The sequence below is a fragment of the Chelon labrosus genome (assembly GCF_963514085.1).
Source record: "Chelon labrosus genome assembly, chromosome: 2".
NCBI lineage: Eukaryota > Metazoa > Chordata > Actinopteri > Mugiliformes > Mugilidae > Chelon > Chelon labrosus.
Window position 1 is genome coordinate 3,710,316 of NC_140338.1, and position 26,869 is coordinate 3,737,184.

The 26,869-nt window shown below is 42.2% G+C and overlaps 2 protein-coding genes across 2 annotated transcripts in view; both read right to left on the reverse strand.

The window, feature by feature from the left end:
* LOC311501147 (E3 ubiquitin-protein ligase TRIM21-like) overlaps window positions 1-26,869 on the reverse strand; it is a 233,948-nt gene that overhangs the window by 113,750 nt on the left and 93,329 nt on the right. The window lies entirely within an intron of this gene.
* LOC311500993 (striatin-like) lies at window positions 74-26,068 on the reverse strand. The gene is made up of 18 exons (XM_084562631.1): window positions 25,712-26,068; window positions 15,890-15,993; window positions 15,527-15,600; window positions 15,318-15,402; window positions 12,769-12,939; window positions 12,545-12,680; window positions 12,141-12,303; window positions 9,035-9,148; window positions 7,647-7,790; window positions 7,431-7,567; window positions 6,735-6,910; window positions 6,434-6,481; window positions 5,859-5,980; window positions 5,584-5,751; window positions 4,713-4,853; window positions 4,264-4,365; window positions 4,069-4,155; window positions 74-2,930 (listed from the first exon to the last, which is right to left on the reverse strand). The coding sequence occupies exons 1-18, from the start codon at window positions 25,928-25,930 to the stop codon at window positions 2,761-2,763; spliced, it is 2,361 nt and encodes a 786-aa protein (XP_084418757.1). The 5' UTR covers window positions 25,931-26,068; the 3' UTR covers window positions 74-2,760.

Here is a 26,869-nt window from a genome sequence, read left to right on the forward strand (position 1 = left end):
TGCTTAGTTAATAATATAATATGTGATTAGTTCATTTTTTCATGTGCAACAGAAATGTGACCTCAGCACCAGATACACAACATATTCCTTTATTGTTAAATCTGTCACTTTCCCATTTTGAAGACAAAAAGAAAAACACCAGAGTAGCGTCTAGAATCTCTTGGATAGTTTCACTGTACACGTTAATGGACGACAATAATTTACATCCCGTCTGGAGCTGACCCTTGACCTGAAATAAACCTCAGATTAGTTTTAACCTGAAAAGAAAATAACTTCACCTTTGTTTCAGCCAGACTTTGTATACAAATACTGCAGGTCTGAGGCGAAAGTCTCCAGTGTTTCTACGCTAAAAAGTCAGCGTTTCTTCTCCTGTTCATCATCATCTAGTGACCTTTCCGAGGGTCCGGGTCCTTCAGGATGAAAACACTCCATACGTGTTGGTGTATTAACAACAAATAGTGTGTTGTAGGGTGACTGAGGCAAGTGGTGTCTGAGACTTTCTTTCCTGATCTTCACGACGAACTAAAACTTTCAAGCTGGAGGAGGAGAACGATCTGAACCAGATATTTGGACTGTGTCTGATGCGGTGGGTGTGTGTACATTCGGGTTAACGCAGTGATAAACCAACCAGACTCCATTCACTTTTTACACTATTTTTCAGGAAAGCTGAAGTAAAACCGCTGCCACTTGTCACACAAATAAAGTTTCTGCCTACGAGGAGTCGGTAGATTTTCCTAAATACACATTTAGGTTAATAAATAGATTCGCTTCAGCACGGTGAAGTCACGTTCAGTATATGTGCTTCTTAAAACACCAGCAGAAACCCAGAAACTTCACATTTCAAGTAAAACAGAATGAAACAAAATAAAAAAAAAATATCTACCTGCATCTGTCACCAAACACAAAGAGTATTTTTTTTAAAAAACTAGAGATTGCTCCAAATTATAAGTTATACACAAAATGCAGGATCTTCAGGCAGTCAGCATAAAAAACAAATGTGAAGCTGGGTTATTTTACAACAGAACAAGCTACGTAGCATTAGCAACAACACCTTGGGTTCAAGGTCTCGGCTTTAATTTAGTTTTTTTTTTTTTTTTTTTAAATACTTCCATGAAAAATAAAAGAAACAAAAAAGGAAAAGCTTCACTGCAGGTTTCAGCCGCAGCTCGTCAGAATTTCCAAATATAAATACACAACGACCAGCGGCAGCTTTTCAAACGACAGAATATTTTACAGCCTTTAGGTTGTTTTTTTTTTCCCCCTCCAGAAGCTCTTTGGAAGGAAATTTCATGTTTGATCAGCGCAATAAATTACTGTCGGGACCTGTTCAGACCTGAACAGACAGCAGCTGGTACAATATTCTACTGACCACATGATGGCGCTGGTTATTTACAATTGAGATCAGATCTCAAGTGCTGGCTGGGGAAGCATGTGGAAATGCATTTTAATTAATACCAGGTGTGAACAAAGGAACTTAAAGATGGACAAGTGAGATCAGATGTTAATGTGAGGTCTGAACGAGGTCTTAGCGTTAATGATGTGGCTGAACTCTGTACGGTTTCATTTCACAATTATACTCTATAACAATCACAGCTAGTTGTGAGTCTTCTTAAAGTCGTGACATCAAATCAGTGGATGTACTTGACCAACTGATCAGATGATTCATCAGAGGGCAGCTTTGTACAATGGTTTGTAGCTCTTCCCAGCCTTCCTGCTAATAGTAGCTCTTCCTAGAGTCCTAGCCTTCCAGCGAATAGTAGCTCTTCTTGATTTCCTAGCCCCCCAGCTAATAGCAGGTCTTTTTAGCTTCTTAGCCTCCCAGCTAATAGTAGCTCCTCCTATCTTCCTAGCTTCACAGCTAATAGTAGGCCTTCTTAGCTTCCTAGCCTCCCAGCCATCAGTAGCTCTTTTTAGCTTCCTACCCTCCCAGCTAATAGTAGCTCTGCCTAGTGTCCTAGCCTCCCAACTAATAGTAGCTCCTCCTACTACAGTTTATTCATTCTCAGATCATCATGTTGTTGTGGAAATGTTTGTGGTTTGTGACTGAATCGTCTGAAGAATCGTCCAACTATCTGCTTGTTGTGTCACGTCTCTTAAAGATAATAAAGTCAAGAACGCATGAGAAAATTAACCCGTGTCGACTTTAGAAACTGATTTTGGCAGCTGTTTGAAGAAGTCAGCCGAAACCCTTCGACTAAATCACGACGTCCTGTGACCAAGTCTCTCCGGGTGGGGCTAACGTTACACTCTCCATCTCTGTTGTCAAGATTCAGGGTGAAATAAACCAGAAATAATCTTTAAAACTATTATTTTGAAACAGGTGTTCATTAGCTCCCTGTCACCACCTTTCATCTCCATCTTCCTGTCTGGGCGTCGACAGGAAGAATCCAGACAGGAAGTGATAAAAGTCAAACTGATGTCTTGAGGTGAAATCCTCTCGGCGCTAATAATTAATGTAGTGAAGAAAAAAAAGGCACGTCATCATGACAAACGTTTCAAAGCTGCTGAAGGGAGAGCATTCGGTGTTAGTGAAGAGACAGTTTGAAGAAGAAGATTCCAGTTTTAGGAAAATGTACAGAGCATTCCTGTTTTTATCTCCTGGCTCTTCCTTTATTTATTTATGTTTGCTTTCTGAGGTGTGTGTGTTTTTCGGACCCAGGCCAGCCGGAGTCCATGGGAGCGGGGCGGGGATGAATCTCTGTCGCCTTCAGTTCTTCCAGTTTTCTGCTTCTTCAGCGGATAAAAAACAAAAATCAGCAGTCATACGAAAACCTTTGCGAGTGCATCGGCGCCGGCGCTGCCAATGTAGCACTTGGTGGGGTGGAACGCCACATCATGGATCGACTCCTCAAACTTCTTGCGGTGGGCGGTGAACTCCTGGATGCAGGTCTTACTCTCCATGTTCCACAGACGTATCGAGCAGTCGTGACCTGGGAGGGAAACAGAGAGACGATAAAGAGGAAGGTGGCTCACTGGCCGATGGCTCTCTGGCCGATGGCTCACCGGCCGATGGCTCACCGGCCGATGGCTCACTGGCCTCACTAACAGACATGCAAGAAACGGGATCAGCCTTCTGTTCTTAAACTGTCTGGATTACAGGATATTATTCAGATTAACATGTCACATAGTAAGTAAGTAAGTAAATTTAATTTATAAAGCACATTTAAACACAGCATAGACTGACCAAAGTGCTGTACAGTGGTCACGTGATCTCACAGGGAAATTGACAGGATCCAGGCTCAAATGTTCTGCGGAGTACCTCAAGGTTCTATACTGGGACCACCATTGTTCTCAATATTCATGAATGAGGTTTTAAAGATAATAAGAGTTCAGCTAAGAAACTTGGAACCAATTTTATCTGTAGAAGGTATATAATACACTCACCGGCCACTTCATTAGATACACTAGTGACGTAATTCTAATCTAAATCCCCGTTCATAATGGTCAGTTGATGATGAAACAGCGTCAGAAAAGTGGTAGCTGGATGATCATTTTGTCCTAGCCCACTGACTAAAACAGAGTGACCAAAATAATCTGAACACTTAATTTGTTGTTAGCATTTAGCACTTTTTTACAGTCACAAATTTATTGACATTTATGATCAAGTTTCTGTCAGTACGTCCAAGTTCTCACTTTAAATATCATAGAATTATAATAAATCACTCGACCTGATTTGGACCCATGTATGTGATTCTACACAGGTATACGGGGACAGTGGAGTCGCGGAGTCCCGGACTAATAATATTTTATATTGCTTCAGAACGACTCAGACTACAACACAATATAGTTCAGTAGTACTAAATGATGAAAACAGTTGAATTAACAGCTCTCTCGGTTATTAGAAACTGATGCTGAATACCAGAACCTTCGTGAAGAGAACACATTTACTTGTGTACCTAATGAAGTGGCCGGTGAGTACGTATAACAATATTAGAACCTCTAAAAAAGGCTCATTGTTAATTATCGCTTGACTCATCAAACCCTGACAATGAACATGTTCCTTAAAGTCATGATTTAAACATCTTTGAGGTATGTTCGTAATGCGACAACATGTGGACGAATACTTACTTCCAGACATGAGGTACAGTCCGTTTGGATCCACAGCGAGACTGGTGACCGAGTCCAGATGGGCGACCATGGAGTGGATGAGTTTACCTTCCATTTGAAACACATTTCAAGAGTAAAAAAATAAAATAAAATAAACCAGAAACATATCGAGTCCTGAAGGAACTCCTTTCTTTATAACTGTTGGGTCACTCGTACCTGTGTTATTATCAAAGAACTGAATGTGTCGGTCCTCCTGAGCGGTGATGGTGATCGGCAACGTGGGATGACTCAGTACTTTGTTGATCTTGCAGGGAGCTTCTGTAATGAGGCGAGGTGAGAAGGACAATGTTAGCATGCAGACTGAGGTTCTCAGTCGTCCAGGTCATGGTATAAAGAACATGCTGAAACAAAGACAACTGGACTTGTCTCAGACGCTTTCTCCAAGTCTTCAGTTCTAAATAACTGGTGGAGAGTTTAGGATTTTATCAGGAACATCTGTGGGTGGTGTCCGTCTGAAGGTCACATGATTAAAGTCTGGTAACAGTGGAGTGTTTTTTCCACAATTAGTGATTCTCTAACGACTAACTCATGTTCAGAACCTCCAGACTCAAGGTGTGAACCTTCTGGGGACAGTTGTTGTGGGTTCTTTTGGTTGGTGGTCATACCTGGTGGTCCGGCAGACTCTAACTTCAGGATGAGCTGCTGCGTCTCCATGTTGAAGAGTCCGATGTGGCCGGTGGTGAAAGATGTCACCATGTGAGCCGGCTCGCTGCTCACCAGGTCCACTGAAGTTGGGACTCCCAGCTCTGAGACAAAACCAGACGGCAGAGACACATCGTATCCAGCAACACAGAGAAAAGACCACAGAAGAGACAAGAGCTAGCCTGGAAGCTAACTCTACTTCCTACGCCCACTAAATAAGATGCTTAGGCCAATTAAATTGCTCATATTATCTTGTTTAAACTAATTAAACATTATCATATATCGGTCAAATATGTTATCTTGTTTATGCTAATGTTATGCTATTAATATTAAAGAATTAAAATCCTTCTTTAACATGTAAAGGTCATTTTTAGACTAAGAAAACATGGGTCCCGTTTGGAAGATGGAACGTGAAAAGACTTCACCAACACCAATTGATTCACATTTGTCTGAGAAGTTATCCTTTATGTCTTCAAGTCACGCGTCACGTTTAACTGATTTGTTCAATCAGGCTTCATAGATAAATAAAGATGTGTGTCATCTGCATAGTGACAAACCTTTCTGCAGTGTTTCCTAATACTATTGCTTAAGGGAAACATGCATAATGTGAAAAGTTTTGGTCCTACAACAGAACCCAGAGGAACTCCATGACTAATTTTAATAAGTGGAAGAGTCATTGTTGACAGACTGGAATCTGTCCGCACATTTAAAATTAAATAAAATAAAGCTTGGACATCTGCTAAAATATCGGGGCCTGGAGCAGGTTTTTCAAATTTGTTTGAAACTCGCCAGACGTTTCTGATGACCCTCAGCATCATCCAGACGTTTTCTCACCTCCTCCTTCGTTGAAAACGGCGAGGGACGGCGAGGTGTCGGCGGCGTTCCAGAGCCGGACCGTCCCATCGGCCGAGCAGGAGAGGAGGCGGCGGTGAGCCGAGCTGTAGACGAGACCCCACACAGAGTCCGTGTGACCGCACAACGCCCCCCGCAGGACAGAGGGCTCTGCAGCAACAAGGAAGAAAAACTATTTACACCTGTGTTACAGAATAAAGAAAAGTAGACGGAGAGAGTTAAAAACATTGATTTTCTTGTGATAGACTGGAATGTACCATATGAGTCGTAGGGGTCAATGTTAGGGTTGGGGGTGTTCCAGCTCTGAATGGTACCGTCCACCCCCCCACTGAAGCACTGTTCACCACTAGAGCTCATGGTGACACACAGGACAGCACCACTGCACAGGACAAACACAACATTTTAATTTAACCCAAAATATGTCTGATAACACGAATAAATGTATAAGAAGAAATGTATACTACTAGGTACACTAGTGAATACAATCCTGCTCTAAATCTTGTCTTTGTGAAGGTTATACTAATATGTTTTCATTTTGTAGTACTACTTGATTGACACAAGGTGAAGAACTGACAGAAAAATCAGCCTACATAATCTTAGATGTAAAAATAAGAGGACCTTAAATAGTGCCTTGTGGAACTCCAAGAAAATGAAGTCTTGTAAGTTTTCAATGTTCCAACCAGCAAACACTTCACAGTTTTTAGGTTGATTTTCAGGTAGACACAGATTCAGAACAGTGAATGTGTACATTTTATTTTATTAGAAAGCAGTGGTTGCTTTAAAAACTCAACTCACAAACTTGGTTCTCGTTTACAGGTAAACGTAAGCTCACCTGTGAGCTCTGAATGTGTAGATGGGCTCCACATCTAAAGCAGCACACCTGGAGGATTAAAGCAGAGAGCTGAGAAAGCAAGTAGCGACAAGTCAAACACAACTCTGGGATCTCTAACTGGACGATTAGACATCAGAACCCTCCAACATCAATGTAAATCTGACTGAATCATTGTGTCTGAGAAAGACGCCACTGACACCATCAGATCAGACTGGGAACTACAACACAATTTCGTCAAAGATAAAGAGTTTGAGGAATATCAGGGAACTGAGGGCAGTCTGATTTTCACATGAAGTCTCACTTTTTGGCAGGCGCCGTCTTCTGGAGGTTCCACAGTTTGAGGGTGTGGTCCTCGGAGGCGGTGACCAGGACCGGCTCCACCGGGTGGAAGGCCAGACTCCGGACCGAATCAAAATGGCTACGCAGGGTAAACTTCGGGTTCCAGGTTTTCCTCAGCGCGTCTTTGTTATTGGTGATCTGAAGGAGGAGCAATTCAGTTTTGGTTTATAGCTAACCAGCTAGACTGAGCTAACAGAGAATGTTAGTAGAAAGTAGTACTACAGATAATAATAACAACAACAACAGAGCCATCTTGTAGTGAAAGTTAGCTTAGCACTGACATGTAGCATGCCTTGGTGACTTGTTTCAGTCATATAGAGGAAATATCAATATCTTTATGGATTCTTTAATGTGCACAATAGTAGAAGTTGATAATGTACAGGCTATACATAATACATAAAATGTCCAATGGTTTAATTGTGTGTGCATTGCCTCCTAGAGTGGGAATCAGCAGTATTTTGTAGCCAGATTCCCTTTCAAGATGTTGTTTTCATCCAAATGTCCAAAAGGAGAGTCTGCCTGGTTCTGTTTTTACTATTTTTACTACGTTATAACTTGGTGCTCCAAAGATAAATTATTATCGCAGTCTGAATGGACAGCTTCTTGGCTGATGCAACAGAAATGAACAGAGTTGCTAGCGATGCTCTGCTTTACTCACGTCGTACGCCAGGCTTTCTGCCTCATTGGTGACTGTCAGTCCGGCCAGTTCTCCAAGTCCAAGCTCGTTAGAAACTGCCTCGTCCACTCTGCCCAGGATGAAGGACTTCCCAGACGATGGCAGGAAGGTCATCGGCTCTGCAGGATGGAAACCTGAGTGTGAACGTTTATGTTTAACTGGAGTTCATTAATGGACGGGGGAAGGAAGGCAGGCTACCGTCTTCAGAGCGTCCGACTTCGTGCTCACTGAGCCTGGGTACGATGGGCCGGGATGGGGGCGTCACTGGCGGCTGCATGGATGGGAGCTCATCAGCGTCCCGCAGGGTGGCCAACATGTCCTGGAGTTTAGACCGGTTTGGTCCTGGAGTGAGAGCAGGAAACAGTGTCACAGAGGCGGGAATACGGCTAAAAGATATTAGGGATATGAGATGTATAAAATCTGAAAGCAACAGCATTAGATGTGGAAATGAACCAGCAGCTCTGCAGGGTACCAAATAGAAAAGACCAAGGCAAACAAAACTAAAACCATGGCGGAAATGAAGAACTGGAATGTATCTGTGAAATTCACCAACTCATAAACCAAGAAGAAACATAAGGTAAGGCAAGACTGATCCATCATTGTGCTTTTGATTTGGGAATTCTGGGAAGGTTCAGCGACTGAAGTCAAAAGGAAGACTTGACGGCAAAAAAAGGAAAATTTAACCAAGACCATGGCCTCACTTCCTGGGAGACAAAGACTTTAAGGTCATATCATTCATTTGACTGTCTGTAGTCAGTGGTATGTAACGAAAATATAAAGAAGACCTCCTGGACTCGACCACAGACATCTGAATGTGTTGGCTCATCTGTGATTGTTGGTGACAGACTACTGCCACCTGCTGTTATGAAGAGTTATTTCCTTCATACGTATGTACCAGCTGGTCGATGGCTGTAGTCTTTGTGGTGTATTCAAGTGCAACTCTGGTCCAGACAAAGGAGACATCACAGTCGGTCTTCAGTAGCTCTCTTCGTGTTTGATTGGTGTCCTTGGGCCCTAGGGCCTAAAAACTAAAGTCATTCAAACTTGCGCACTTGGTACTTCTTCACGGAAGAACAGACTCTTGAGGATGCAGGACAGTCATTCTGCAATATGAAACAGCAGTGTATTTGATGACGTCCATGAAATGCATTCAGGGATACCTGGCTGCATCAATAAAACACAATAAAACAGGCGGGGCGAGAACACATCCAGATATTTGGAATGTACTTGGTCACATGGTTCTTTGGGAAGCCAGAAGAAGGTTTAACTTATCCTTGAGACACTGCTGGGAAATGAGGCGCTGAGTTTGAGAATAAAAGGCAAAATAATAAGTGGACAAAGAGATTTTTAAAGTTTACCCAGCTTCAGTCCAACACAAACAAACTTTAAAAATAAAAAGTAAGTGAGAAAGATGAAGCAAAGCAAAGCAAAGCAAAGCAAAGCAAAGAGAGACAATGATGACCAGGAGTTCCTGGGATGAAGGAAAAGACTCAAAATCTCTGGAGGTGAGAAAACATGAGCGTCAAAAAAAGAAGAAAAAATGAGTGAAGAGAAAGGATGGAGCAAAGGCCTGGAGCAGGACTTACTCTTCACCCCCTTCTTGCCCTTGCGCTCCTTCCTGTACTGCTCCTTGAGCTGGGCAATAAGTCCCTGGTCCACGTCCCAGGATAGCTCACCCAGAGGAGGCTGCTCTTCCTTCTCTACAGGCCGGCAGGAGGAAGAGGTAGTAAAAGTTCATGTCCAGTAACTGTGACAAAACCTTTTGGCATCACAAACACGAGCGTAACAACCTGAAGTGAAATATAGATTATTGTCGAGTCAGGACAGGGTTAGTCTGGCTTAGCTGGAAGGCATGATGCAATGCTAAACAGCGAACGTAGCACTGTCTGCCCCAAAATACAAACAAGACTAAAGATCACGATTAACAAGGTAATGTTTGTTTAATGTTCACGAGAATAGTTTTAGTTGCCTCTTACAGGCAACGAGAGGAACAGAAGTTAAAAAAACTACAAAAAACTACAGCCCGCCTCCTGTGATCTTTATTTTTGCTTCTAAACACGAGTTCTTTAAAGTTTCTAAGCTAAAGCCAAAACAACAAAATTAATGGATAATCACACTTCTAGTGACTTTCTCCAGTGTATACACCAACACAATTGTTTGGTCAATCCAGATCATAAATATCATTTATGATCAAAGAAATCAAAAATATTAAATTCAACAAATTCATACATGAAAATTAAAGTGAATAAACCTGTTGGTTATTTGCGTTCCTGAAAGTGAAATGTTAAGGCATAAATGAAAGATTTCTTATCAAGAAGCATTCACAAAATAGTGAAGCCAACAAGTATTCAGAAGATATCGTGGCTCTCACTGAAGACAGTTCTGGGACAGTCTATGGAGAAATGGCAGCAGAGACATAAATGAATTGCACCGACACAACATTTGCCTCCAACATGCAAAGAGAGGAATACCAGCTGACTAAAACGTTTTACATTGCCTAATGCAGGGAAATTTTAAATTGGAGAAACAGACCAGTTCAATGGTTAAGTCCAGTTTTGTTTTGATCTAAAGTCCAATCTTTTATGTCTTTTAAAGATAAAAACCAAGGCCATCCATGTTTTTATCTTACCATTGTAACGCTATGCTGATGTTAAACAGACCTCTCTCTCACGCTTACAGTTGGTGCAGCTCATCTCTTAACAAGAACTTGCAAATATGAGCACATCTGCCCCATACCGGCCTCCTTTCAGTGGCTCCCTGTATCTTTTAGGATTGATTTTAGCATTTTAGTGTTTGACATCTCTCTAATCTCCTACAAGAACAAGCATTCTCAGCTGCAGCCTCGTCATATTAAGTTGGCCCAGACACTGCCTGATTAAAAATCCCTTTTATTGAGACTTTTATTGTGTTTTAACCTAGTACTTTTTTTTTTTTTACCTCTTCATTGTCTTTGGTCTTGTGTTGACAGTGTTTTTAATGTATTGTTACATGCATTGACTACTCTTAACAACCATATAGTTGTTTGGTAAACATTTGTTGCTTTTAAAATGTGTTTTATAAAAAAAACAAATAAAACATTGACAAAGAAAGGCACAGCACAAATAAAAACTGTTTATGTCGCCTTCTATGGGTAAAAAGAGGAACTGCAGCAGAATGCAGTCTATACAGTTGAATACGGTTTATGTCGCCCCCTACAGGCAAAATGAGGAACAGCAGTCGAATAGAAATGTTTTATGTCGCTTACAGGCAACATATTCACAAAACCCATCAAGTCCCAGTTTACCCTGGTTTAGCTTTATTTATTGTTTCCCATAAAACCCTGCTGTCTTAGTGGTGTGTGGACCATTTAATCCTCCTGTGAAAGGTTTTGCTTTCAACTTCACGGAGGCCGAGCCAGAACAACGTTTCCCTTCAACACCTGAAACGATGCTAAGAATAAACCGCAGATGGTCAAAGGACGCGTGAGGAGATGCAGAGACAACGGCTGGCGTGATGCCAGAGGGAAGAAACAAAGAAGAGATGTCGTCATTAGCATCGGGGTCACGGAGGTGAAATAATAAAAAATAAAAACAACGCAACTCTGAGAAATGACAGATGTTTCCTAATGAAGCCAAAGATAGACTGCTCTAACTGATCTCAGCTGGGTTTATTACAACAGAACAGGAACAGCAGAGGATTGTTTCACACATTAAATCCAGAAAGGAACTAAATCTACACCTAAAAAATGTCCTTTCTTTCCATCTCTGGTTTTTAACACCGTGACAACAGACGAGGTGTGGAGAGACTGAGTCAGCTCTCCTTCAAACTATCTGCACCATGAAGTGTTGAATCACAAACTGTGTGGGAGCACTTTATGTCATTGGTCGAATGAGAGTGTTGCTAAGTAACAGCAAAAAAAAAAGAAAAAAAAAAGGATTTTATTATATGTTGATATTTTATACCATGTTGACCTATGTTTCCTTGTGGAATATTCATATTCTATTTTCAGTCAAACACAGACAGTAGAGTTTGTTTTAGTTTGCAAGTTGGAGCATTCAAAACTTAGACGTCAGTTTCTTGGAGTTCCACAAGGCTCTATTTAAGGTCCTCTTATTTTTACCTTTAAGATTATGTAGACTGTTTTTTTTGTCAGTTCCTTCCTTAAACCCTGTGTATTATTCACACGTTTTAAGACAAACTGGCCAGTTTATAAAGTACACTAGAACCAATAAATCTTATGAATCCCAGATTTATATTATGAGAAAGACTCAGCAAGTTGTAAAGAACCCTACAAATGAGTCGTTTTGATCTTCTTTTACAATATAAAGCAATACGTTCTTGCACATACAAGGCACTTGGTCCTCTTTTGATAACCAACCAACAGGCTGGCTTCAGTCATTCCAACCCAAAATATTCCAGTTGTTTTCCACATCTGTGTATTCATATTTTGCCTCCACTTGTCTTCACATATCTGGTGTCTTTGGACACTTTATGAACTTCAATATTGGTCCAAACGGCATTTCCTTGTCCACGTCTCTAAAATGAACAACTGCATTGACGTCTTTCACCACAAGATAAACTGCAAAAACACTTGCTTCTGTGCAGTTTATACATTCATCCAACATTGGAAATACCACCTTTCTGACACCGGTCATGAATTGATGCTTAAGCTTGACTGTTAAATGTTTTACTGAAACAGCGATTTGTGCTCACCCCATTCTCCGCTGTCCTCGCCGCTCCTCGACTCAGGTGACCCGTCCAACTCGTCCGGACTCGCCAAAAAATCAAAACCCTTCAGCGCCTCTTCCGTGTCAGGGTCATCGCTGAGGTCAGAGGTCGTGGAGGACGGGGTGGACGACTGCTTCTTCCTCACTATCTGTGAGAATATTTGTATTAATAAATCCTGCAACTCTGACTTTGGACTTCGGGGGCTTTCGGTTTAGAGGAAAGAACACAGTTCAGGTTGTAATGCATTGGGCAGTTGTTTGGGTAACAGATTAAATATTTAATAATGAAAACAATGTTTCATGGCTTCAGTATATTAATGGAATTACATGCGACATTTTATCTGACATGCTCCAGAAACGACAAACAACGAGACACTGCTAGTGTCTTACTGCCGCCAGCTCCAGGATGGTCTTTTCCCTTCCTTCACTGTCCTCGTCCTCGTCCTCGTCGCTGAACTCTGCCGCGGCGCTCTCGATGAACTTAAAGGCCTCCAACACGGTGGCCGAGTCAGACATGTCGGGTTTACTGGACGGAAGAAGTAAAGAAGCGTGTTTTCTTTTTGTCTTATTTTGGAAATCTTGGGAGAGTGTTTTGGTTTGTCGTCACGTCGTACCTGATCATGCCGCTGTCCTTCAGAGACGAAGGTTCGGTGCCGTTGACCATCAGCTCGGTTTTCTTCTCTGAAGGTTTCTCTCCCGAGTCTCCGGTCAGGCCGAGCAGTGCTCTCACTCTCTGAGACTTCACATCCAAGATGGCGTCTGTATAGCCGACCTCCTGCAGGTATCTGAGTCGGGCGAAAGGGAAACACACGGTTATATTCTTAGGGCAGAGTTCAGCTTCTTAAAGCCTTGGCCGTTAGATGTTTAATGTTCTTCTACGAGCTAAAAGCGACCAAAGCTACAACGTTGTCGTCAACGGGGTTGTTTTGGAACGAGAACTGACTGCAAATATAATCTAGGAACTGGTGAAGCAAACACAAAGAATTTTAGTTGAAGTCCAAAAAAAAAAAAAAAAAGGTGAGACTTGCTTTCTACTTAGTGCCGCAAAAGCTAACCACTAACTACATCCCAAACAATTGGGACGCTAGCTGCTAGCTGGACGTTTTTGATTATTTTCTAGCTCTGGCTGTGATTTGAAATGATCGTCTTCATCTGCATCAATAATAAGTGGCTAAGCTAGTCTTGTTTAGGCTAATATATCAGCTAGCATTACCTTCTGGAGGCTAATTAAATGTCTAACATCTTTTTTAGGCTAATTAAATGGCCAACACTCCAATGCCAAAGAAAATGCAGTTCTACACTAAAACGGACGCCCAGGTGCTGCACCATCTTGCTGCACCACACTCTGTGAAATGGAGGTTGCTTTGTTTGGATTGAGTCTCCACAGACAAAGCTAAAATTGGAGACAGAAAAAGTTTAAACCAGCTCAACATTAACGACACATAGCCGCCATTAAAAATGTGTTGTAGCTTGTTGTTCTCTCGCTGCTAGTGTGACGTAGCTTAGCATTACTCCAACTGTCTCCCATTTAAAAAAACATCTCTGTTTAAAGGGCTAACATGATCTTGTTTAGGCTAGCATGGCAGCTAGCATTATTATGTTTATGCTAATTAAGTGGCTAATATTTTCTTGTTGAGGCTAACATAACTGCTAGCATGATTTTGTTTATACTCATGAATTGGCTAATTTTGTCCAGTTTTAGCATGTAGTCACTGTGTTAGGCTAAAAACAGAAAAACGTTAGAATTTAATTCAGTCCAGTTTAACAGCAACATTACTTAGGTTAGACCGTCTTCACTAGCGTACCTAATTAAGTGGACAGGGAGGGTATTTCGGTGTCATTAGTGGATGTTAATGAAGACAGTAAGAAACACAATGAAAATGTTACTGATCTGTTCAAGCCAGTGATGCGTTCACTGTCAATAAAGTTGTCACGTAACAAACTGATTCCTACGTATTCAGTCAGGACCTAACAACGACTCAAAGCTTCAAACGTCTACTGTACCTGGACGCCAGAGAAGCTCAACCTGCTGACCTGAGAGCAGCGTTTAATCCAGACGCTCAGACGACGGAGGTTTATTCTGAATAACGTTCAGTGTGTTCGCTCTCAGACACCGGCCTCCCTCCCTCCCTCCCTCCCTCGGTACCAGCCTCTCCGATCGCAGCAGGCCTCGATGCCTCCACACAATCCTCCATTCACTGTCCACAACACATGGGCTCTGTGGGACGTTCAGGGAGGCGTCCAATAATCTGTCCGGTCAGATTCTTTCAACTCAAGAGTCAAAAAGATGAGCGTCAACGAACAGGTGAGTCCGACGGGTCGCCGCTAACACGTGGTGACGAGGAATATTTAAAGAGACAAATACATTCTAAATAATTTACATATTCACAGACAACAGTTTCCTACAGAACTGACTCTGTGCAGTTTAAACAAAAAGAGACAGTGAACTAACCACAGGCATGGGTTCGTCCTACTGTTATTAAAGACAGCAAACTAACCACAGACACTAGTTTCTCCTACTGTTATTAGAGATGGCAAACTTACCACAGACGGTGGAATGTCCCATCGTTACTACAGACATTGAACTAACCAAAGACAATGCTTTGTCCTGCTGTTAATACTGACATCAAACTAACCAGAGACACTGGAATGTCCTACTGTTATTAGAGACAGTGAATGAACCACAGACACTGCTTTGTCCTACTTTTATTCGAGACAGTGAACTAACCACAGACACTGATTTGTCCTACTGGGATTGCCAACATCATACTAACCACAGACACTGGTTTATCCTATTGTTATTACAGACATTAAACTAACCAGAGAGATTGGAATGTCCTACCTTTATTAGAGACAGCAAACTAACCACAAACACTAGCATGTCCTACTGTTATTAGAGATGGTGAACGAACCACAGACACTGATTTGTCCTACCATTATTACAGGCATCATACTAACCACAGACACTGGTTTATCCCATTGTTATTACAGACATTAAACTAACCAGAGACACTGGACTGTTGTGTGTAGTCATGTTGTTGTTTGTAGTTGTGCGTTGTTGTGTAGCAGTGTAGTTGCGCAGTGGTGTGTGTGTGTAGTTGTAGCTGTGTGTGTAGCAGTGTGTAGTTGTGTGTGTAGCAGTAGTGTAGTAGTGTGTACTCACTGTCGGAGCAGTTGTCGTCCTTGTTTCCAGCTCAGCTGATTGCTGCTGTTTAAAGGACTGAGGACTTCACTGTCGTTTCCTTCATCTGAGACAAACACACAGTTACTGATGTGTTCATACATTCATTTGATAATTCATTCATTTAATCACTAATTAATAACAACTTTATTCAATCATTGAAGCCAGTGTCAGACTGAAGTTCTTCTCACCTGAATCATAACTCGGAGGTTTGATTTCACCCTGATTCAACTCCGTCCCATATTTCAATTTATGGTACTTGGCCCTGAACACACCACACACACACACATCATACTGTTAAGGTAAAAGAAATCTCTGGTTCCCTGAAAGAGTTTCTATATGTACAACTTTTCCTCCAGGCACTTGAACGCACCATGTTTTCATCAAACCTGCTGCTGATATTTTAGTTTGATGCAAGCCTCTCTGCTAATAGTAGCTCCTCCTAGCTTCCTAGCCTTCTAGCTAATAGTAGCCTAGCCTCAATAACATCCAAATAAATCATCAGCATCATCTGGACCACCTGGAGTCCTGGCGTCCTGGCGCCCAGTGCTCACCTCTCCTGTTTGAGGGCGTACTCCAGCATCTTGATTCGTCTCACCAGGTCCTTCTTCAGGTTCTCCTGACCTCGTCTCTCCCCCTGCAGGAAGGCGATCTGAGCCTGCAGAGAAATTAAACGATATTGAAACCTTGGGATCCCCCAGCAAGAACTGGAATGTGTTGCTAAGGATGCTATGGATTAGCCTGATGCCACCGTGACCTGACCTCAGTTAAGAGGAAGGTAGTGGATGGATGGAATCACAAAGAAACCTCCAACAAAAACCCCTAGTGTTGAGATCACCAGTCTGATCTCTGCTGACAAACTGTCCCAAAGGTCAAGAGGCTGACAGCCCCAAAGCCTCCTGGGAAACGGGACAGGACGACCGCCATGCCTACATGTCTACTTGTGGGAGACATGTGACCGATCACATCCGTCTGATCCGTCTTAACGTCTCCTCTCGGACGCCGCTGTTGAATGCCAGGCGGCGCCGGTGGTGTGGGAACGGACGCCATGTGACCAACGTCAAGTGATGCAAGAAGAAAACCTGGACCTCTTTCTCCTCAACCAGGACAGTAAAGATTTTTAGATCATTTTGCCAGGTTAAAATTTGAGCTAGTTTTGATAGCTTCGGGTCAGGTTATGCCTTAGAAACCTTTTCACTGAATCACTGCAGAATAAGACGCAACAAGGCGATCGGAAGAGTTTCAGTCTTTGATTCATGCTTGGGTGGAACAGTGGAGAGGTGGTTAGCACTGATGCCTCACAGCAAGAAAATTCCGAGCTCTAATCCATGGGCCAATTGGGTCCTTTCTGTGTGGAGTTTGCATGTTCTCCCTGTGTCTGCGTGGGTTCTCTCCAGGTTCTCCAGCTTGCTCCCACCGTCCAAAGACATGCTGGTTAGGTTCATTGGTGATTCTAAATTGGCCGTAGGTGTGAGTGTCTCTCTGTGTTAGCCCTGTGATAGACTGGAGACCTGTCCAGGGTCTCTCTCACCCAATGACAGGTGGGATAGGCTCCAGCCCGTTACAGAAAATGAATTAATAAAATGTCTACTATCTTCTAGATTAGACAGTAGAACTCATTTACACCTCTTGTAAATGACTAAAATGTGTGGACCAAGAATTTATAGAAATACCACAAGGCACAGATATTTAGTAAAAATTGAATCAGGCCAACTATGGATAAAACTAAAGTACCCAAAGTGTGCCACATTGGGTTTTTACCTCTTGAAAGGGCATCTGACAACATATACTACTGATTCCTGCTACAGGAGGCAATGTACACATTACAGAATCCATAAAATCATCGATGTTTCCTCCATATGGCTGTTGTTCAAGCATGTAACTCAACCGTCGAAACCCATATTGCGTTTATCTGTAGTACCATGATTAGCCCATGAGATGGAGGCAAAGAACCATGTATGAAATTAAGACACAGTGTTCAGATTCTGTCAGGTAAGTCACCATGTGGTACATAGTTGATGGAGAATCGTGTGGATAGGTTCAAAAGGACCATGACGCGTCATAATACCAACTGCTTTTGATGTCAATAGTTTTTGAATTTGATAAAATATTGAGACATAAGAAGTTCTATAATGATTTGTGTTGTGAAGATTTATGTTTGGTGGCGTGTTTTTCTCTTATTTAGCCTGTACATGTCCAAATTCTACCATTGTGCACGTTATAGAATCAATACGAATATCAAAAATACTAAAATATTCAAATCTGTAACAAACTTTTTGAATTAAAAATCTTTTAAAGACATCAGCAAAATACACCACACACCTGGTGTCATTTGGAAGGGTTTAAACTGTGCAATGGACTTTCTTTAAGTTATTCTTGTGTTGTGTACACTAACTTTTTTTTATTTAACTGCATGTACTAATAACAATAAAATGAATCTTAACACACTGATCCTTTAAAAAATTAAAACCCTAACCAGTAAAGAAAAGCAATCATGGATTAATCCACCCTCTATGAGTAATATTTATTTTTTTAAGCTAAACTACTGAGTCCGTTCAGTTCAAGTCCACTTCCTTGATGTAAAGTTCATCGTTCGTCTGTTGCCATGGTGCCTGAGGATGACAGTGAACTCGGTGGGATGTTTAACGACCCTTTGCGTAGGAAGGACTCCGCAGTGCTTCGGGAATAATTACAGATTTCACTGAAATGTCTGAATGCCGTATTTTTTCGGTGAGGCGCCGAAAACATACATCGATTAGAGGGGGGCACGGCGAGGACCTCTGCACAATGACAGGACTTTCCACCAACTTTCCATTAGAGCACTTTGTCCTGACCTGATTCGGGTCTGGTGGTGTTTTCAGGCTGTAGATCATCTGGTGGAAAGTTTCTGATCAACTCTGCTGCAACAACCTAAAGTTTGTTCTTTGCTAAAGATGTGGCTTCTACACACCAAACTCACTTCGTCTTCATTTCCTCTTCTTCTCCTCCTCGTTTTATCCTCCTCCTCCTCCTTTCTCCGTCTGCCTCTTCTTTTCAATTTCTTCTCCTTCTTGTTCTCCTCCCCCAACTTATGCATCTTTTCGTTGTCCTCCTCTTCCTTCTATCGCTTCCTCATCCCTCTATCCGTCTTGTATCCATTCTTGTTTTTCGTACTCCTTCTATCTTCCCCTCCTCCTCTTCTAGTCTATTTCTCCTCCTCCCTCCTCTTCCTCTATTTCTTCTCCTCATCCTCTTCCTCCCTTCTCCTTTCTCCTCCTCCTCCTTCTTCTGTTTGGTTTCCAGTAGATGTGATGCTCCTCATCATCAGAACCTCTTCATCAATAACGTGATTGGTGCGCTGATCACATTATTTGGTTTGGTTTCCATGGAAACAGTTCCTCTCTCATCAGTCATTGATGACGTGTTGATCCATGGACGCCCCGTCACATAACCAGATAAGGGATTTTCTTTGTGGAGTTTAAATCTGGTGCAGGGAGAGGATTATTCTTCCAGGAGATGAAGTCGTGGAGGGGAGGATAAGCTGCTGAGCGAGGGGGGAGACAGAGGGGGTGGTCGCCCAAGTAAACTTATGGGTCTTAAGAAAAGCCGTCAAACCAACTAGACGTTATATTTTCAGACGTTTGGCATCAACTTGGCACTAAAGTAATAGTTCTCAGCAGATCCTCGGCATGTACTCTACCCCTCCGGTCCAGACTAAAGAAACCCGGCCAAAAATCTTTAGATCCCTACCCTATATGAAGGTTTACCATAAAGGTTTATGGTTGTCACTGCAACATATGGAGATGCTTTAAAGTTTACAAGTTAGTAGTTGCTATTTTAGCCTGAACAAGATAGCGTTAGCTGCTATGTTAGCCTAAGAAAAGAAGAAAAAAAAAAACAGTAGTTAAGAAGAAGAAGCTTTTATTGCCATTGCCAGGTAATAAAAACAAGAAAATATAGTTTAGCAGCAACAGTAGCATCTATTTTAGCCTAAACAAGCTAATCCCAGCTGCTAAGTTAGCCCAAACATTAGCTAACATTAGCTGCTACATTAGCCTAAGTAAGCTAACGGTAGCCTTTATGAAGATAAGCAACTCCACGGTGTTCAGATGATGTGTATGGCTACTGTTACTCTTCTTTCCATCACCACATAAAGCTCCGCCCACACGATCTGATTGGCCTAGTAGATCTTTGCTGGAGCAGAATCATTTCCCAATGGAGACACTTCAAGATTTGTGGGTGGGGAAAGTTGATCAGTCTTCGTTTTTAGCAGCTCAGGTGTTAACGTGGGATTTCCTTTCTTTGATTTTATTTTGTACGTTAACCAGAGTTATGTTCAACATTCATCTCAGAGCACAAACCCGAAGCCTCCATCACACGGCGTGGATTTACTGGAGAAGAGACTCAATAACTGTGAGGACCACTTTCTAAACCACAATAATGAGAGAGCGGCAGATTTTTGTCGAAGACCGTCGAGTCCGGAAGGAGGAGGAAACAAAGACTCCTCCATCAACTCGTTCCAGCAACGATCTTCCAATCATCCTTTCTCTCGGCGTCTCGGCAAATTGGATCTGCCCACGGCGTTGGCATCACCATGACGCCAAACTCCACGACGGAAGCAGGGAGGAAAGGAGGGGGTATAAAAGAGACAAAGGATGATGAGAGAAAGTCTTCTGACATGACGCCCAGAGGAAACCAAGCTTGGGAAGGAAGTGAAGGGGGAAGGGTTGACGGTTGGTGGGACGAAGCCCACTCGTTTCTACCCTGAGGGAGCGAGCTGCTCTGAAGCTGACAAGACTTTAATTAGAACAAGGTGAAGGACTGACGAGGAGGAGGAGGAGGGGAGACAAAAACCCTTCTCCAGAATCCACAAGAGGCAACAAATCAGTGATTGTGTTTATGATCAGTGTCTGAGGTGATCATTCAAATAAAATTATTATTAGTATTATTATTTTGGGGGGTCATAAATGTTCACAGAGAAATACCCTCGGAGCTTTATCAAATCAATCAGTGAAGACATGACGACGAAGAGATGCAGAAGATGTTTCATGTAACGTTCATGTAACAGTCGTTGACAAATTACTTGGTCTAATATCCATTTCTCCTCCTTCCATTCTTCTTCTCCTCCTCCTCTTTCTTCTTGTTCTTATTCATGTTCTTTCCCCTCCTTCGTTTCCTCCTTCTTCTTCTGGTTCTTGTTCTTCTCCTTCATATACTCCTCCTTCCTCTTCTTCTACCCTTCATTTCCTCCTCTTCCTCCTCCCTCCCTTTCTTCTTTTCCTTCATTTATTCCTTCTATTTCTTCTTCTTCTCCTTCTTCTTTAGCTTCTTCTTCTTCTTCTCCTTCATCAGCTTCTTCTTCTCCTTCATCAGCATCTTCTTCTTCAGCTTCTTCTTCATCAGCTTCTTCTTATTCTCCTTCATTAGCATCTTCTTCTTCCTCTCCTTCATTAGCTTCTTCTTCATTTCCTCCTCCTTCATTTTATCCTCCTTCTTCATTTCCTTCTTCTTCTTCTTCTTCATTTCTTCCTCTGTCTCCTCTTCTTAGTTTCTCTCTTTGTTTCCTCCTCATTTTTCTTCCTCCTTCTCATTCTGTCTTCTTCATTGTTTCGTCCTTTGTACTTCTTCTCTCCCTCCTCCTCCTCCTCCTCCTCTTTTGATTTTGTCAGCTTTGACCCTACAGGTTGTTTTACTGTCCTCTGCGGGGTCTTCCTCTCCACCACCGTTACTGCTGCTTCCTTCACTTTCACTTTCTTCACCTAGTTTAACAAACTCTGAGTCGGACCGAGGTCATGAACACACACTAACACTATTAGTGTGTGTGTCAGTGTTTCAGATACCACCCACGCCTGACACTTAAAATCTCCACTTTGTTTGTGTGCACTCTCTCTGCTGACGGTGCGTTTGAGTGTCAGCGTGTGTGTGGGAGTATTGTGTTTGACTGAAGTGTGATGTCTCAGCTGCTCCTCCAGAACCTCTTCAGTTGTGAGATGTTGGTGGGTTTCCTCACATCAACTGCTTGCTTCAGGTCCTTCCACAACATTTCTATTGGATTAAGGTCAGGACTTTGACTTGGCCGTTCCTAAACATTCATCTTGTTCTTCTTTAACCGTTCTTTTGTAGAACCACTTGTGTTCTTGGTTCTCGTTGTCTTGCTGCGTGACCCAGTTTCTCTTCAGATTCATGTCCTGACGTTTTCTGTTAGACTTCACTGTGGTATTAGTGTGAAGTCCTTCCATGACATCAGCACCATAGACCTGGTCATGTCTGCAGACCCAGCCAGGCCTCATGTCAGGGGAAATCCTGGCTGACAGCCTGGTTAAACAAAGTCTGGCTGCAGCGCTGAGTTGTGGCTCAGGGTGGCATTCCCCTCTGCGCTGGACGCCTGTCTGATAAACAAGCAGGTGTGAATGCCATTCCTTATACAGTGGCTTAGCACAACAGACAGACAGAGTGAAAGAAAGAGGTGGAAGGAGAGAGAGTATTAGCATCACCACCAGCACTTCTTCAGCATCGTCATTAGCATCGCAACTGATATTGCCATTGGGATCGCTGCAGCATTATTAGCATTGTCTTAAACATCCCCATTGGCATCGTCTTTAGTGGCGCCATTAGCAATTTCCAAGGCATCACCATTAGCACCAATCACAGCGTCATTCAGACGTAGAGACCACATGATCCATGTGATTACATCAAAACATCAAACACTTTATCCACTTTATATTATGAAGAGGTTCTGATGATGAGGAGAGCATCACATCTACTGGAAATAGATGAAGAAGAAGAGAAAGGAGGAGGAGGCGGAGGACGAGGTGGAGGAGAAGAAGAAGATGGTATTTAGGGAGTTGAAGAAGAAGTAGTATTTCTTCCTCCGTGTTTAGAGTAATAGAAAACTAAACAGACTTTTTCAGATTTTTCTGCAGAAAACTAAGAGGCATCCTGAAAGAAGGAACTCATCGAACGACAAACTCTTTTATGCGTGTGATGACCTGGATGTCTGGATGCTAGCATGCGAGCTAACACAGGCACAAACAGACAGCAGCAGAGGCTGGAGCACAGCTGTGTGAGGAAAGCTCTTTTAATTGGAGCAGAAAATGGGTTACATTAGTCAGCGCTGCAGCAGTGATGGTGCTGAAGGCCTAGAGCAGCTCACTGTGTCCAAGCCTGGGTCAGTCCTGGGTCAGTCTTGGGTAAGACCTGGGTAAGACCTGGGTCAGACCTGGGGCAGACCTGGGGCAGACCTGGGGCAGACCTGGGTAAGACCTGGGTAAGACCTGGGTAAGACCTGGGTAAGACCTGGATCAGACCTGCATCTACTACAGCTGGAGTCATGGAGGATACTGATGCATATACATATCATGAATTTGATCAAAGTCTTTGGTCTGAAATCATTTAGGAAGTGGCCGTTGATCCTCAGTTTAACCAAGAAAAAAATGTATGAAAGACATTTTTTATCATCCACAGTATTGAGTCTGATTTAATTATTGATCTGCTAAAGATTGCTTACACCCAGTTAGAGCAAAACCTCTGTGGACATCTACCTGGTTTAGTTTTAGGGTGGGGAAATCCTCCGAAGGCAGCCGCTTTTCTTAAAGTCAAATGAGAGACAAGCCTCGTTTGCATCACTAAAATAAGAGATTCATTTACTGTGGATGTGAACTGAGTTAGCACCCGAACAGCTGGATAAATGACCACTTACATTTTAATTAGAGAAATAAAAACTTGAAAAGCATGCCTTGATTTAAAAAAAAGAATGCCATTAATTTGCGTTAATGCACGTTGTGATTAATCGCGATTTCATATTTTAATCTACATAGAAACACACTAAAAGATTATAATAACCTTTTCAACGTTATTTGACGTACTTCAAAGGTATTTGAAGCTAATGCTGAATACCAGAACCTTCATGGAGACTAGATTTAGAGCAGGACTGTTTTCACTAGTGTACCTAATGTTTTGGCCAATAATTTGATCCGTTTTGCCCACTGACTAAAACAGGGTGGCCCAAATAACAGGAACCGGTGTCCGTTCAACAGTACTACAAAATGAAAACACAGTGGAACGAACATAACTCTCTGTTATTGGAAACTAATGTTGAAAACCAGAACCTTCATGGAGACTGGGTTTACTATCAGACGGGTGTCACTAATGTACCTAATGTTTTGGCCAGTGAGTGTACATAAGTTGTCAGTCTGTCTTAAAATGTGTAAATAACACACAGGGATTTGGTTTAAGGAAGGAACTTTCTGCATAATCTTAAAGGTAAAACTAAGAGAACCTTAAATAGAGCCCTGTGGAACTCCTGAAGAAACCGAAGTCTTGTAAGTTTTGAACGTTTCAACCTGCAAACACTTCACAGCGCTGTCAGTTTATAGGTTGATTTTCAGGCAAACACAGATTCAGAACAGTGAATACGAACTTTGTTTTATTAGAAAGCACGAGTAGCTTTAGCACAGCTGTTTTCACAAGTGTACCTAATGAAGTGGCCAGCTCTTTTTGTTCTATTACTTGTACATATTAACTACAGTATAGTGAAGGATATAAATGTGACTGTGGTGACATATCCTACAGAAATGTAATTAACTTGTAAAACATTAAGACGTTTAAGTAACTGTTAGCATATTAGCACGCTGCTGTTAGCATTTATTACTGTATTTCATACTCAGGCTGTTTTCACTAGTGTTCCCTAATGAGGTGGCCTTTCATTCAAATAGTCAGTGTTTCTTAGACTACTGGTTATTTAATAATTTGAGGATGTTGCTGATGAACCGATCGGTCGGATGTCTGTCTTTCTAAACTGAATGTGACACAGTTCCTCCACATGTCCTCACCTTGCCGGATTTTATTTTTAGCCGAGGAAGGAAACCGAGTGGCAAACATCCTCCTGAACCGACCGCTGTGTCACCGCTTGACTTCTCCTCAGAGTCTTACCCGGCGGGAGCAAAAAGAGTTTTTGATTTTATTTTGGGGTGTAATCGGCCGACAGTATTGTCCATAGATGTCGCTGATCGGAGATTTACCCAGAATTTATCTTTATTCTTCTTACCGATTTTTATTTTTTTTTTTTAAGATATATGGACGTTAATGATCAATCATTGATCAATTAACGGATTTTAAATGTAACAAGTAATATTGGAGAAGATGAGTATTATGTGGCAAACTGTGAGGAAATGTACCTGGTAACACCACCAGGTGAGGAAACCATGAAAACACTAAAAGTATAGGTGGTGTATGGACGGAGCTAGCTCTGATTCTACTTGAAAAGAAAATACTGATGTGATCATCCAGATTCTAAAATGTGAAAATCAAGATATTCATCCGGATGACGAGTCTGTGAATGTCTCACATTACAGGATAATCTGAGCTGAACAAGATTTCTCCTCTGATGGTCCTGAGGATTGAATCAAGGATATGTTGGTCTAAAGTTCTGGCGATAATTCAAGTGACTGTGGTTTATCCTCTGTGGACACTGAAAAAAAAACCTCCACTAAATATCTTAATCTCTTTGTAGTAGATTCAAAACTTAAAACTGTTTCTGTAAAAACAAAACTCTAAACATAAAAGCAGAAATAAAACACATTTTATTTTGAAAATATCTTGACATTGATCCTGCAGACTTTAAACTGACATCAACACACAAGCATTTCGTGACTCAAACCAGACCTCGCACCTGCAAACGCAACGTGCATGCGTCCTTTATCGGACAGGTAACGATTATACACTACATCCATTGTCGGACACAGACCAAAACACTGACTGTCAGCCCCGTCTGTCCGACAATGGATCTAACGCCTTCCTCAATCTTCTGTGTCGATTAAAGACACACGAAATAACATCTGTCGTGCGGCTAATACAATAACAAACACTGCTTACCTGGTTAGCAGACAGCACTGCATATAACAGGAAGCCATTTAAATGTTGTGCAATTCTAGTTTCTCCTGCTCCTCGCTGACACACAAGCATTGGCAACGATATTCAGCACCGCTTCTGGAAACACCCGGAGACGACCTTTAATTCGGCTTTAAAAAGAAGAGCAGCTCAGCTCGTAAAACGACACAACTTCACGCTACACAATGAATGTGCGTCACTCCGGGAGCGGAGCAACGCGCTCCACAGAGCAGCCGAAAACAGCGCTGTTAATTCAGAGAAAGTGCAAATATTGTCAAAACGTGAGCTCTTCACTGGATCACACCTACGCCGAATTAAATAAAGGACCCCCATCACCCAAACTAAGTCACATCTGCTACTTTATTTGGAGAAATTTTTATCCGGTAAGCGACAGAACATTACATTTTCATATTTTTGAATGAGATTTGGTGCAGCCTTCTCTCCGTTAAAGGTGAACCGTAGCTAGCCAACAAAACAACGGGGACCTCCTAGACTGGGAGGCTGCTTACCTGCAGCTCGGCCCGCTCCACGTCCCACTGCGCCCGCTCCACCTCGAAGCGGGCCCACTCATGCTGGAGAAAGTGTAAAATCCCCGGGATGCTGTACTGAGCCCTGGCTGCCTCTCCGCCGCCGACGTCGCCGGGCTGCGGAGCTTTAATATTCCCAGCGCCAGGCAAGCCCGGGCCGCCGCTGTTGAAGAAGACACCGGGGCCCGCCTGCTCGTCCATGGCCGGACCGGGGCGACGAGGCTGTGGTTCGGCCCGGTGCTGTCAACCGATTCGTTAAAAGACCCTCAGCGCGGAAATCTGGTCCATCAACTGTCCTCTGCGCCGGACCGCTGTCAAACGATGAGGCCACCAAGCTACCGGAAGAACACCGCAACCACACTTCCGGTCTGGACCTTCAAAATAAATCCAATGAGCTCTTAAATAAATAAATAAATAAAACAGTAGGTCACTATTTGTTTCATAATATGTTAAAAAAGGAATAATTGCTGTAATAATTGTCTCTTTACTGCTGTAATCTTAAACTGTGTGAATGTGGCACTTAACATTGCAGCTGTACGTAACATAACTAAAATAAGTAATTTTTTTCAGTACTTTCATTTATAAATTCATTATTTTTTCAATATTTACTCATTTTGTGACAGTCCATCCATTCCAAACATTTAGAGCAGTCTTACGCTAACATTTCCGATTTTCCGCGCTCAGTTCACAAGTGAACAAAGTTCTGGCCGGCTGATGTGTTGAGAACAAGCTACGGTAACTTCCAAACTCTGAATGTTCTCACGCCATTGGCTGAGGCCAGATGATTGGCAGGTGTAGAGCTTCCTGTTAGGATGAAGGTCAAAGATCAAGCAGTTTATGATTGGAGCTGATTTATTGAACTATGATGCATCTTCCAGCAAAAGAAATCATCATAAGTTATCGTACCATGAATATTTGATGTGGCCCTGACAATAAAACAACAACAATAATAATGAACAACAACGACACTGTAGTCCGTGTTCTAGGCTAAATAACAAAAACACTTTAGTGCTTGATTCAATCCAGTTTAATAGCACCACAAACTCCATCCTCTAATATTTTCATCCAGTTGAATTACCACCTTTCTGATGATGTTTCAGCATTAACTCAACATTATTTAGATTAGAATCCATTCAGTAG